This window comes from Myxine glutinosa, chromosome 1 (genome assembly GCF_964187855.1).
Source record: "Myxine glutinosa chromosome 1, kmMyxGlut1.1, whole genome shotgun sequence".
In the NCBI taxonomy this organism is placed as follows: Eukaryota; Metazoa; Chordata; class Myxini; order Myxiniformes; family Myxinidae; genus Myxine; species Myxine glutinosa.
In genome coordinates, this window is record NC_136261.1 from 86,063,852 (window position 1) to 86,076,879 (window position 13,028).

Below are 13,028 nucleotides of genomic sequence, written 5' to 3' on the forward strand. Positions count from 1 at the left end.
CATGGATATTCAAATTGAAAACTACTTTATTTTTTAAATGCCCTTCTTTAAATCTATCCACTAAATTCGACTGCTTTATTCTTTTTTTTTAAACCACCTTTAGAGGCCATTTTTTTCCCCTGCAAGCGGGGGTTGGCCTTTTTCAGGGACCGTGGTTGTTGTTTTTCGGTCCCCTTTTTGAAGCAATGTTTTACGGCCGGATGCCCTTCCTGACGCCAACCCTTTTTGCCGCCTTTAACGACAAACAGGGAATTACCAGTGAACTGGTACTCAATTAGCCGACCTCGGAAGGATGACGCCCCCTGGCGTTAATTCAGCGATCAGACCGGGATTCGAACCCAGGATCCTCGGATCCTAAGCTGGCACCCTAGCCGCTAGCCCAACACCAGGGCATTTTTTGTGTCATGGGATTTATTCTTTAAAGTCGGCCAATAATCATACTTTTACTGATCCTAAAACCCTCACTATCCATAATTGTACTGACTATAAGTAATTGTAACCTTGTTTGAAAAAGTACAAAGTACTGCAATGAACTGTACGCTTATAAGTATCTGAGACGAAATGAATAATTTAACATTTGTAACATAACGCTGCATTATTAATGTGTGATGGGTCCACAATGAATGTGTCTTCTCTTTAGGTACCTCTCTCTCCAATGCCATGGTGAATTCCAATTTGACCACTTTTGCGAAAATAGAAGCCACCAACCCGAGGATAATTGAGATAGTATGTGCAAATCTTTTTTTCTCAGCAACTTAATAATCTACATTTATCTTTGTTTTTTCTTAAATTTATATGCCCTTTGCTTGGCATTGGTTGGCTTGGAAAATTAATGTTCTGATTTTTGTTGTATGGCTTTATCACAGATTTTGAACAGGAATCCTCCATTTGGAAACCAGATCATCGATGCTGTTCATTGCCTTCCTAATTATGACATTGGAATACTCCAGGTCATAAGCAATTATACCGTCACAAAAATTTTCAACTGACTAACTCCCTCTCCTTCTTTAGAGATATCACTGAAGCAGGAACTGAGCTTTTATCGCAAGGTTGATGAATCTTAATTTTACACATCGCATAAACAATTTATTATTGAAGTATTATTTGTTAGTCGTAGTTGCATGAGAACTGGGGTCATCTTTTTCAAAGTTGCTTTACAGAGAACTTCAAGCGCAGGAGAAAGGCCATTATGCCTGTAAAGCCTGTGCAATATTTGCCGATTTGTGGTTGTTTAGCTGAATGTAAAGCAAGGAAGCAGCACATACCATTTTAAAGGCTTTGGTATGTCTTGCCGAAGTTTGAACCGCTGACCTCCCAGACTCAGAGAAGACACTTTAACCATTATGCCACCGAGTCCGGTAAATACAGATAATAATATTTCGATCTCAAGTCAGACATTCTCTATTACGCTGGCAAAATAGTCAATAGTATTGTACTTGCATTTAAGCTGTCTAGTCTTGTTTAGATCACTGTCTTGACTATAAACTGCCATCCTGTATGCTATCCTTAAATGGCAAAAATGTCAGTTAGCTGTCTTTTTAAAAGTTGTCATGGGATTTTTTTTTTTAACATCCGCAAGCAAGTGCCATCTGTGGGAATTATGCCATGACACCTTTCAAATAAGTAGGTCATGATGTGCTGGTATCCTTGCCGAATTTTTAATTCATGCACCAATCTTGTGGGCAGCACTATCTAAATGGCATTGCTGCACCTCCAGAAGTTATGCCACCAGAAGCCACCTGCTGTGTATGTGGGAAGCTTACTGCCTTGAATGCTTATACAGAAACCCAATGCAAAATGTACAATATGCAAATACAAATCACATGTCTTCGACTCGTATTACATAAAAAAATAGTAAAAAATAGTATTTCACTCTGAGGTTTTCCTGTTGTAAATGCTTGTACAAAATTCAGCAAATGGAGCATGTACTCAACATCGCTATTTTAGTTTTAAAGCATTCTATACCTGTCTTGCAGATTCCTGACTATAGTCCCATGGTGGCAAGGATTTCTATTTCTCTGTTGTTGAAAAACTTCACAGAATTGCAAAGCCAAAGAACTACTTCTGACAACCACTTTGCTACCTTGTTGGTGGGAGACATTGAAAATACACTGCTGCTCCGGCAAAAAATAACGTGGGTTCAAAGTCTTTGTTTGTAGCATTATAGTACACATAAAACACATACTCACAATGTAATATATTTCTTAATCGTGGAATGTCATATCACTCATAAAATAAACTGTTTAATTGAAAAGTCCTCACATGTACAGAATCTTCTGAAAAATGAAATTTAGCTGAAAAAAAACTATTGATCAATTGCAAAGAATGGCATGTACAATCAGACCAGCAGTGCTTCTCAGATTATGAATCACAGTGAAACATGCATTGTGAATCAGTAGGCCATGAACAAAGAAGGCATCCTTCGACTGCTTTATGCTTCTGCAGCTACCATTTGGCTGAGCTACTTTATTTCCTATTCTGAACTGATCATGATTCTCATTATGTGGAATGTGTATGTAACTCATTCTTGTTGGGTCGAAGTAACTCTTTGGCTATCAACCTTTCTTGTAAGTTATATTACAATGGAGTTTTGGCAAAGCAACTTCCAAACTGGATGCTACTTTTTGCAACAGGCAAAAGAACTCCAACCTTGCAACTTGAACTTGCCTAGCTGTCGGTGCTTTTGTTGCAGCGATCATGTGCTCTTGAAAACCGGGAGCTGGATTAAACGATTGGATGTTCCTCGTGCCAAGAGTGGAGATGAATTGGCATTCCATCTCGTTGACTCAGAGTATGGTGAGAATATTTTGTATGTGACTTTAATTTGAGGATCACAAATGGCTATTTATATTATTATGGCTTGGAGCTATAATGGTGGAATTGAAAACTAGAAATGCCATTGTGTTTATAGTGTATTAAAGTGATTGCGATCAATATTTTGAGGTTGCACTAATGGATATTGTTACGTTTGTGGGGATAGGGATGTATAGTTTTGCATGGACCGTGTGTCGCGAAGAAGAAGAACTTTCGATATAACTAAGTAGGGAATCTGTAGAGAATAAGATCATATATGTGTCTCCATACGAGGGGTGGAGCTAAGCTGATTAGGTATGTCTATAAGGTTAATTTTCCCAGTGTGTAATTACCGTGTGATTTTCCCGACGGTTTTATTTCATCTAAAAGGGCAGCCATTACAACAACCATAATCGCCGACAGTACCAGGACATTGCGATCAGCAAGTAAACCCCGCCCAGCCAAACATTCCCGAAGGACGGCTAGACTCCGCCTCGAAGGATCGTACCTGGCAGGCCACGTCCCGAGCTTCGTCATTGGGCGTCAAGCAGGCCATGAGGCCCCGTCTGGAAGGGGATGATTGGTCGTGGAGATAGGATAATGCACTGGGGCTTGGGGATTGGTCCACTGTCCAGTGTGACATCAGCGAGGGAAAAAGGAGATGTGTCCCTCTCCCCCTCTCTCTCTCTCTCTCTGGTTCTGGTGCTGGGCGAGGGCGGTCGCATTTTTGGCTTGTGGGCGCTTGTAGAAAAAGGCTCTCTCTCTTGTTCTGGTCTTGGTGGGGGACAACTGCACTTCGTGCCGTGTGTGCCTGAGAGACTTATTGGAGCGTTGTGGAGCATGAAACGACCGGAGGAGGACGTTTGTGGATCTGATAAATTGCCAACAACCAGTTTGTAAAACTGAATGTGCAGCATCTAAATGAAGATGTCCAATGTCACATACGTCCATGCCCGTGGGATTCCCACGGGTGCCCCCATTCGTATACAACAACAACAACATGCATTTTAAAGGCCATTTTCCCTACTAGAGCGGGGGTTAGCCTTGCGGTCCCCATGACAATCTTCTCCATTTTGCCCTATTTTCTGCATCTCTCCTTGTTAACCCCCTTGCCCGCATTTCTTCTTCCACCATCTTTAGCCAAGTCTTTCTCGGTCTTCCCCGGACTCTACTTCCTTCTACATTCATTTCCATCACTCTTCTCAACCAGTCAATTTCATCCTTCCTCAACACATGACCAAACCATCTCAACCTGTTCCTCTTCACAGCATCAATCACAGGCTCTATTCCCATCATCTTTCGCAATTCATCATTTGTCTTCCTCTCTCTCAACGATACTCCACACATCCGTCGAACCATTCGCATTTCCACCCTTTCCAACCTTCGTTGCTGCTCTACGTTCATTACCCATGTCTCGCTCCCATAAATCATAACACTTCTCACACATGCAGCATACGCCTTTCCCTTCAGCTTCAACGACACTCCCCTCATCATCAGCACGCCACTCAGTTCCCGAAACTTCTTCCATGCACATCTCACTCGAGCAACCGTTGCCGAGTCTGATCCACCTTCTCCATTCAGCATGTCTCCGAGATAGCAAAATGTTTTCACACCTTCCAGCTTCACGCCGTCTCCAAGATCCAACTCAACATTTCCTCCATCTGCAGCTCCCTCTGTGCACACCTTACATTTGAATGTAGCTGCCACACTGGTTAATGACCCTCTCAGACCACTACATTTTTGATGAACCCACTCAGCGCACATTATACATTGAATGGAGTTCACTCCGACACCCATCCTACACACAGCACAGGGCCACTGCCCAGTTCTTTCCACCTCACCTCATGCTTTACCACTTGCCATCACCTTCGTCTTTCCGATATTCGCCTTCAGACCTTTTGTCTCCAAACATTCCTTCCACTTGTTCATCTTTTCCTTCAGTCCATCCATACTTTCCGCAAACAACACCAGATCATCTGCATACAACAACTCCCACAGTAAACCCTCCTTTACGTTCTGAGCCAGCACCTCCATCACAGCTACAAATAGTAGTGGACTTAGTACCGACCCCTGATGCACTCCCACCTTCACCTCAAACTCACCACTGTTCCCGTCCTTCGTCCTTACAGCTGTGCGCGCTCTTTCGTACATTGCCATCACTACTCTGATCAACCATTCCTCCACTCCTAACTTCCTCAATGCCCATGTCAATACTTTGCGTGGAACCCTACCGAATGCTTTCTCCAGATCAACAAACCCAAGAAACAACTTCTTCCTCTTCTCCATGTACTTCTCCTGCATCTGCCTCACAATCAAAAGCGCGTCTGTCATTCCTCTTCCTGGCATAAATCCAAACTGCATTTCATCGATCTTCACTTTCTTCCTTATGCTCCTCTCCAACACCCTTTCCATACCTTCATTCCATGCTCCAATAACTTTATCGCTCGGTACGAGCCACACTCCAGAGGGTCACCTTTCCCCTTGTATAGAGGGACGAGGGTACTCAGTTCCCAATCCACTGGAATGCGGCCTTCTTTCACCACCATATTACAGATCTCTGTCATTCTCTTCACACCCCAACTTCCTGCTGCCTTCAACATATCTCCCACACCTCCCGTCGGCCCTCCTGCTTTTCTACCCTTCATTGCTTTTATCGCTTCCTCAACTTCCTTCTCAGTTATCTTCTCTGCCAGTCCTAAAACTGGGTTACTCTCTATGTTGCCATCCCATTCATTCTCTGTATTCAACAGCATTTCCATATATCTTTTCCATCTTCCTTTAATTCCATCTGGGTCGACAACGATTTGTCCCACTTCATCCTTCAAGCAACTCACCCCCATCACATCACACCTCTCTTTCGCTATCTGCTTTGCAATCCTGAATACTGCTTTCTGACACTCTTCCGAATCCAAGCGTTCTCCGAACATTTTCCTACATGCCTCCTGCGCCTTTGCTACCTCTTTCTTTGCAGCCTTCCTGGCTGCCTTATAACTTTCATGCTCTGCTGTTTCTGCTCCCGTACCCTTCGCCTTCTGCCACTCCTTGAACTTCTTCCTCTTCTAGTCAATCCTCTTTCCAACTTCATCATCCCACCACCATGTTTCTGAGTGCCTCGGTGGTCCTTTTCTCCATCCACATACCTCACCAACGGCTCCCAACAGACTATCTTTCATTGACATCCACCCACTTTCAAGCTCAACCACATCATCCTCGACCCTACTCAGCCTCTCTTTTAATGCCTCCCTCACTGTCACCTCTTTCAACCTCCACACCTTCATTCTCGGTTGGTACTTCACCCGCCGTGCTCTCCTCGCACCTTTCACCCTTATGTCGCAGACAACCAAGTGGTGCTGTGAAACAGCCTCCTCCCCCGGGATCACCTTTGTGTCCCGGAGGTGCCCCCTATCTCGCCTACGCACCATCAGGTAGTCAACGGTTGTCGTCGACCCACCTGACGTGTATGTAACAAGCTTATTATCCTCTTTCTGGAACTGAGTATTACAAATCAGCTCCATCAGCAAACTCCAAAATCCTTTCACCTTCTCCATTTCTCACACCATATCCGTAACCCCCATGAACTCCGTCAAAACCAACCATACTCCTTCCCACATGTCCATTTAGGTCTCCTCCTACCACAACAACTTCCTCATCTTTCACGTTTTCCATCAGCTTCTCTATCGCACACCAGAACTTGTCCTCTTCATCCCTTCGACCAACCTGCGGAGCATATCCCGAGATGACGTTCACCAAGAGCTTTCCAATCATCATTTTCACCATCATCAACCTATCACTCACTCTAGTCACACTCACCACACTGTCTACAAACTCCTCAGAAAACAGGACACCAACACCATTCACGCCCTCCAGGCACCCTTGCCACATAAACTTGTATTTCTGTCCCTGCCTACCCTTCACCATTCTCACACCACTTCCCTTCCATCTCGTCTCTTGCACACAACATATGTCCACTCTTCTTCTGACCAATACTTCCACCACTTCTCCTGATCTCCCTGTCATTGTCCCTACATTTCATGTCCCAAACCTCAGAAACCGATCTCCACTTCGGGCTGTACCCTGCCTATATGTAGTTGTAATTGTCATGGTTCTCTTTTTGAGGCAATGTTTTTAATGGCCGGATGCCCTTCCTGACGCCAACCCTCTTAGTCGTCTCTTACGACACGCAGGGATATGGTGTACCTATTCTAATCCAGGATATACACTGGGAAACGTTTAAAACATGGAAATTCTGGGGGGGGGAGGGTGGCGTCAGTATCACGGCTGCGGTTTAAACATATTTAAATAATCGTTAAACAAAACCATGAAAAACAATCTGGGAAAAGTCTCTAAGTGAGAACATGGATTTGAGAAAGCAAGGAGCAGAGGTGGAAGAAAAACGAGATATAGGGGGCGGGGCACAAGTCGAGACGAGGAGGAGAGCGAACAAGCACGTGTCCGGGAGGAGAGAAAGATTTAATATAGAATTTTTTGTTTGTTTATTTGTTTGTTCTGTTTTCAAAACGCTGGACAAAGGGTAAGATGTTCGTGAGAGGTAGGGGGGGGGGGGGGGGGGGAAAGAAAATCAAAGAAACAAGCAAATACTATGAAGGAAAGAACTTATATTCACAAAACACTGACGGGGGGGAGGGAGCCTGGAGAGAGCAGGCCGCACGAGGCGCGAACAAAAAAACGACTAATTACACACAAATTTGCAACAACTACAAAACGAAAACCAAATAGAAACACACAATAACACATACACAACAAAATACCCAGCGGAAATTTGACAAAGACACGAACGGGAAAACACTCAAACTTTGATGCCGTGGAGAGATCGAAGCAAGCCTCATCGCTCGAGGGACCGGAAGTTGGAAGTCAACCCCCACTCGTATCTATATTATAATAGGCGAAGGTGATTCTGTCCATCTGTCCGGGGGTGTGGCTTACTCCGTTGAGAGAGTCGCTCCACCCATTCTTGGAGAGGCTTCATGTAAACAAATATCCACCATTTTATTACCTCGAATGGCTTTGAGGCCTGTTTAGTTTGGCCCATGCTGTCTTTCTCTCTCACACAGGTTTATTTCAATTCTAATTCGATATATCATTTCATTTTTAACAGTCGCTAACATAGTGTTAGACTCGGTTGAAAAAAAACGGGAAGAGAATCCCAAGAAAGTTTCCGTTTATAGAACGAAATGATTTCTCAAAGGCCTGTAAACTAAAGCCCATTCATTGAGAGTCACCCTCACGATTTTATCTCGAATTCACCATCTGATTTAATTTTTATCGATGGTTTTAGACTCGGTGTCAGAAATAATTGAGAACATTCACGCACACACGGGAAATTGCCGAGATATATTTATAACAAGTACAAAAAGTTTTAAATAAAACAAAAGCCGCGTCGATGTTACACAATGCCTAGATGCAGCTGTGCCTATAACGTCGATGTTATAGGCACAGGACATTCCTATTGATTCGATTACTTGATGTTATTTTTGTGCAAAGTGAAAATATATCTCGGCAATTTCCCGTGTGTGGCGACGAATTTTTCATATATCTCGGCATTTTCCCATCTGTTATTTCAGGCGGTGTATGACTGACCATGCCGCGATTAAAAAATATATATATCTCGGCAATTTCCCGTGTGTGGCGACACGTGAACGAAGCTATGCTCCTCTCTCCACATTATTGTGACGACGTATAAATTAAATATTTCATCGTGACGATTGTCATCAAATGGACGAACTTTTAATATATCTCGGCATTTTCCCGTCTGTTATTTCAGGCGGTGTATGGCTGACCATACCGTGATTGTAAAAAAATATATCTCGGCAATTTATCGTGTGTAGCGACACGTGAACGAAGCTATGCTCCTCTCTCCACATTATTGTGACGACGTATAAATTAAATATTTCATCGTGACGATTGTCATCAAATGGACGAATTTTTAATATATCTCGGCATTTTCCCATCTGTTATTTCAGGCGGTGTATGACTGACCATGCCGCGATTGTAAAAAAATATATCTCAATGGACTTGAAGTTACAGGCCTTTGAGAATTCATTTCGTTCTATAAAGGGCAACTTTCATCGGATTTTCTTCCCGTTTTTTTTCAACCGAGTCTAAAACTATGTTAGCGACTGTGAAAAATGAAATGATATATCGAATTTGATTTGAAATAAAACTGTGTGAGAGAGGAAGACACCACGGGCCTACAAAACAGGCCTCAAAGCTATGCGAGTTAATAAAATGGTGGATATTTGTTTATATGAAGGCTCTCCCAGAATGGGTGGAGCTATGGTTCCCAGAATGGGTGGAGCTTTGAGGTTTTGTCTTCTCTGCAAAAACAAGAAGAAGAAGAAGAAGAAGAACAACAACAACAACAGCAGAGGGCACTCTATTAGCAGCGTCTGCGACGCGGCTAAAAATCGCGCCACGATGATACATGAAAATACACCGCCTAAAATAACATTCAGGGAAAATGTCGACATATATTAAAAATTCGCTTTTTCTTTTCCGTTAAGATATATTACTTTTAGGTTTTATGAGAGTCGGCACAAAAACGACATATATATCTTCGTTCTTTCTTATTTCATTCAACATTATTATCCGGAAGTAAAATATGTTTCAGGAAATTACCGAGAGATATTTCTTCGTTTTTTTATTTATTAGTTATGTGCGCATCCACTTTAAATAGGTTTATTTGAAATCTTTAATTTTCACAATGTAATTTACTTGCCATTTGTCATTTGATAATTACGAGACACTTCCTCTTGAGGATCGTGACAATTCATGCGTTGCGTGGAAACTTCCATTTCCAAAATGAATGCGACGGTCGATGAAGAACGCAGACTTGAACAGGATGTAGCAAGAAAACGAATGAGACGGGCGAACGAGTCCATCGACGAACGTCAATGCAGACTTGAACAGGATGTAGCAAGAACCGCACAGAGACCGCACGAGACGGGAGAACCGCACAGAATGCTGCTGCAACAACAATGAGGAGGGTTGGAGAGGAGCGAGGGGTTGGAGAGCGAGGTGCTAGGGGTTGGAGAGTGAGGAGCAAGGGGTTGAGGAGCGAGGGGTTGGAGAGTGAGGAGCGAGGGGTTGGAGAGCGAGGAGATAGGGGTTGGAGAGCGAGGAGCTAGGGCTTGGAGCGCGAGGAGCAAGGAGTTGGAGAGTGAGGGCCGATTGGAGCGGAGAGTGAGGGCCGATTGGAGCGGAGAGTGAGGGCCGATTGGAGCGGAGAGTGAGGGCCGATTGGAGCGGAGAGGAGTGTGAGGAGGGATTGGAGAGGAGTGTGAGGAGGTATTGGAGAGGAGTGTGAGGAGGTATTGGAGAGGAGTGTGAGGAGGTATTGGAGAGGAGTGTGAGGGCTTGGAGAGGAGTGTGAGGGATTGGAGAGGAGTGTGAGGGGTTGGAGAGGAGTGTGAAGGGTTGGAGAGGAGTGTGAGGGGTTGGCGAGGAGTGTGAGGGGTTGGCGAGGAGTGTGAGGGGTTGGCGAGGAGTGTGAGGGGTTGGCGAGGAGTGCGAGGGGTTGTAGAGGAGTGCGAGGAGGTATTGGAGAGGAGAGCGAGGAGGTATTGGAGAGGAGTGCGAGGAGGTATTGGAGAGGAGAGTGAGGATGTATTGGAGAGGAGTGCGAGGAGGTATTGGAGAGGAGTGCGAGGAGGTATTGGAGAGGAGTGCAAGGAGGTATTGGAGAGGAGTGTGAGGAGGTATTGGAGAGGAGTGTGAGGAGGTATTGGAGAGGAGTGCGAGGAGGTATTGGAGAGGAGTGCGAGGAGGTATTGGAGAGGAGTGCGAGGAGGTATTGGAGAGGAGTGCGAGGAGGTATTGGAGAGGAGTGCGAGGAGGTATTGGAGAGGAGTGCGAGGAGGTATTGGAGAGGAGTGCGAGGAGGTATTGGAGAGGAGTGCGAGGAGGTATTGGAGAGGAGTGCGAGGAGGTATTGGAGAGGAGTGCGAGGAGGTATTGGAGAGGAGTGCGAGGAGGTATTGTAGAGGAGTGCGAGGAGGTATTGGAGAGGAGTGCGAGGAGGTATTGGAGAGGAGTGTGAGGAGGTATTGGAGAGGAGTGTGAGGAGGTGTTGGAGAGGAGTGTGAGGAGGTGTTGGAGAGGAGTGTGAGGAGGTATTGGAGAGGAGTGTGAGGAGGTATTGGAGAGGAGTGTGAGGAGGTATTGGAGAGGAGTGTGAGGAGGAGTGGCAGTGGAGAGGCGTGAGGGTGGAGAGGAGTGAGGGGTCACATATTATGTGAAATAAATCAATTGTGTTCATTACACCATTTTAACCATTTTGTAAAATTTAATGTGCAGCATGTAAATCAAGATGTCCAAATGTCACACACGTCCATACCCGTGGGATTCCCATGGGTGACCCCACTAGGAGGAGTATGAGGAGGTATTGGAGAGGAGTGTGAGGAGGTATTGGAGAGGAGTGTGAGGAGGTATTGGAGAGGAGTGTGAGGAGGTATTGGAGAGGAGTGTGAGGAGGTATTTGGGAGGAGTGTGACGAGGTATTGGAGAGGAGTGTGAGGAGGTTTTGAGAGGAGTGTGAGGAGGTATTGGAGAGGAGGTGTTGGAGAGGAGCGAGGGATTGGAGAGTGAGGAGCGATTGGAGAAGTGAGTGGGGAGCGATTGGAGAGGAGTGTGTGGGGTTGTAGAGGAGTGTGAGGGGTTGGAGAGGTGTGTGAGGGGTTGGAGAGGAGTGTGAGGGGTTGGCGAGGAGTGTGAGGGGTTGGAGAGGAGTGTGAGGGGTTGGAGAGGAGTGTGAGGGGTTGGAGAGGAGTGTGAGGGGTTGGAGAGGAGTGTGAGGGGTTGGAGAGGAGTGTGAGGGGTTGGAGAGGAGTGTGAGGAGGTATTGGAGAGGAGTGTGAGGAGGTATTGGAGAGGAGTGTGAGGAGGTATTGGAGAGGAGTGCGAGGAAGTATTGGAGAGGAGTGTGAGGGGGTATTGGAGAGGAGTGTGAGGAGGTATTGGAGAGGAGTGTGAGGAGGTATTGGAGAGGAGTGTGAGGAGGTATTGGAGAGGAGTGTGAGGAGGTATTGGAGAGGATTGTGTGGAGGTATTGGAGAGGAGTGGCATTGGAGAGGCGTGAGGGTGGAGAGGAGTGAGGGGTCACATATTATGTGAAATAAATAAATTGTGTTCATTACACCATTTTAACCATTTTGTAAAATTTTATATGCAGCATGTAAATCAAGATGTCCAAATGTCACACACGTCCATACTCGTGGGATTCCCACGGGTGACCCCACTAGGTGGAGTGTGAGGAGGTATTGGAGAGGAGTGTGAGGAGGTTTTGGAGAGGAGTGTGAGGAGGTATTGGAGAGGAGTGTGAGGAGGTATTTGGAGAGGAGTGTGGGGAGGTATTTGGAGAGGAGTGTGAGGAGGTATTGGAGATGAGTGTGAGGAGGTGTTGGAGAGGAGTGTGAGGAGGCATTGGAGAGGAGCGAGGGGTTGGAGAGTGAGGAGCGATTGGAGAGGTGAGTGAGGAGCGATTGGAGAGGTGAGTGAGGAGCGATTGGAGAGGAGAGTGAGGAGCGATTGGAGAGGAGAGTGAGGTGCGATTGGAGAGGCGAGTGAGGCGCAATTGGAGGGGAATATGAGGAATTGAAGACGAGTGTGAGGGATTTGAGAGGAGTGTGAGGGATTGGAGAGGAGTGTGAGGGATTGGAGAGGAGTGTGGGGGATTGGAGAGGAGTGTGAGGGATTGTAGAGGAGTGTGAATGGTTGGAGAGGAGTGTGAGGGGTTGGAGAGGAGTGTGAGGGATTGTAGAGGAGTGTGAGGGGTTGGAGAGGAGTGTGAGGGGTTGGCGAGGAGTGTGAGGGGTTGGCGAGGAGTGTGAGGGGTTGGAGAGGAGTGTGAGGGGTTGGAGAGGAGTGTGAGGAGGTATTGGAGAGGAGTGTGAGGAGGTATTGGAGAGGAGTGTGAGGAGGTATTGGAGAGGAGTGTGAGGAGGTATTTGAGAGGAGTGTGAGGAGGTATTGGAGAGGAGTGTGCGGAGGTATTGGAGAGGAGTGTGGGGAGGTATTGGAGAGGAGTGTGAGGAGGTATTGGAGAGGAGTGTGAGGAGGTATTGGAGAGGAGTGTGAGGAGGAGTGGCATTGGAGAGGCGTGAGGGTGGAGAGGAGTGAGGGGTCACATATTATGTGAAATAAATAAATTGTGTTCATTACACCATTTTAACCATTTTGTACAATTTAATGTGCAGCATGTAAATCAAGATGTCCAAATG

At 45.7% G+C, this 13,028-nt stretch overlaps 1 protein-coding gene across 1 annotated transcript in view; it reads left to right on the forward strand.

The window, feature by feature from the left end:
* HFM1 (helicase for meiosis 1) overlaps positions 1–13,028 on the forward strand; it is a 93,261-nt gene that overhangs the window by 59,714 nt on the left and 20,519 nt on the right. Inside the window, exons 23-26 of the mRNA XM_078772395.1 lie at positions 641–726; positions 867–950; positions 1,977–2,134; positions 2,693–2,796. Of these exons, the coding sequence (XP_078628521.1) occupies positions 641–726; positions 867–950; positions 1,977–2,134; positions 2,693–2,796 (432 nt within the window). The remainder of the gene's footprint in view (positions 1–640; positions 727–866; positions 951–1,976; positions 2,135–2,692; positions 2,797–13,028) is intronic.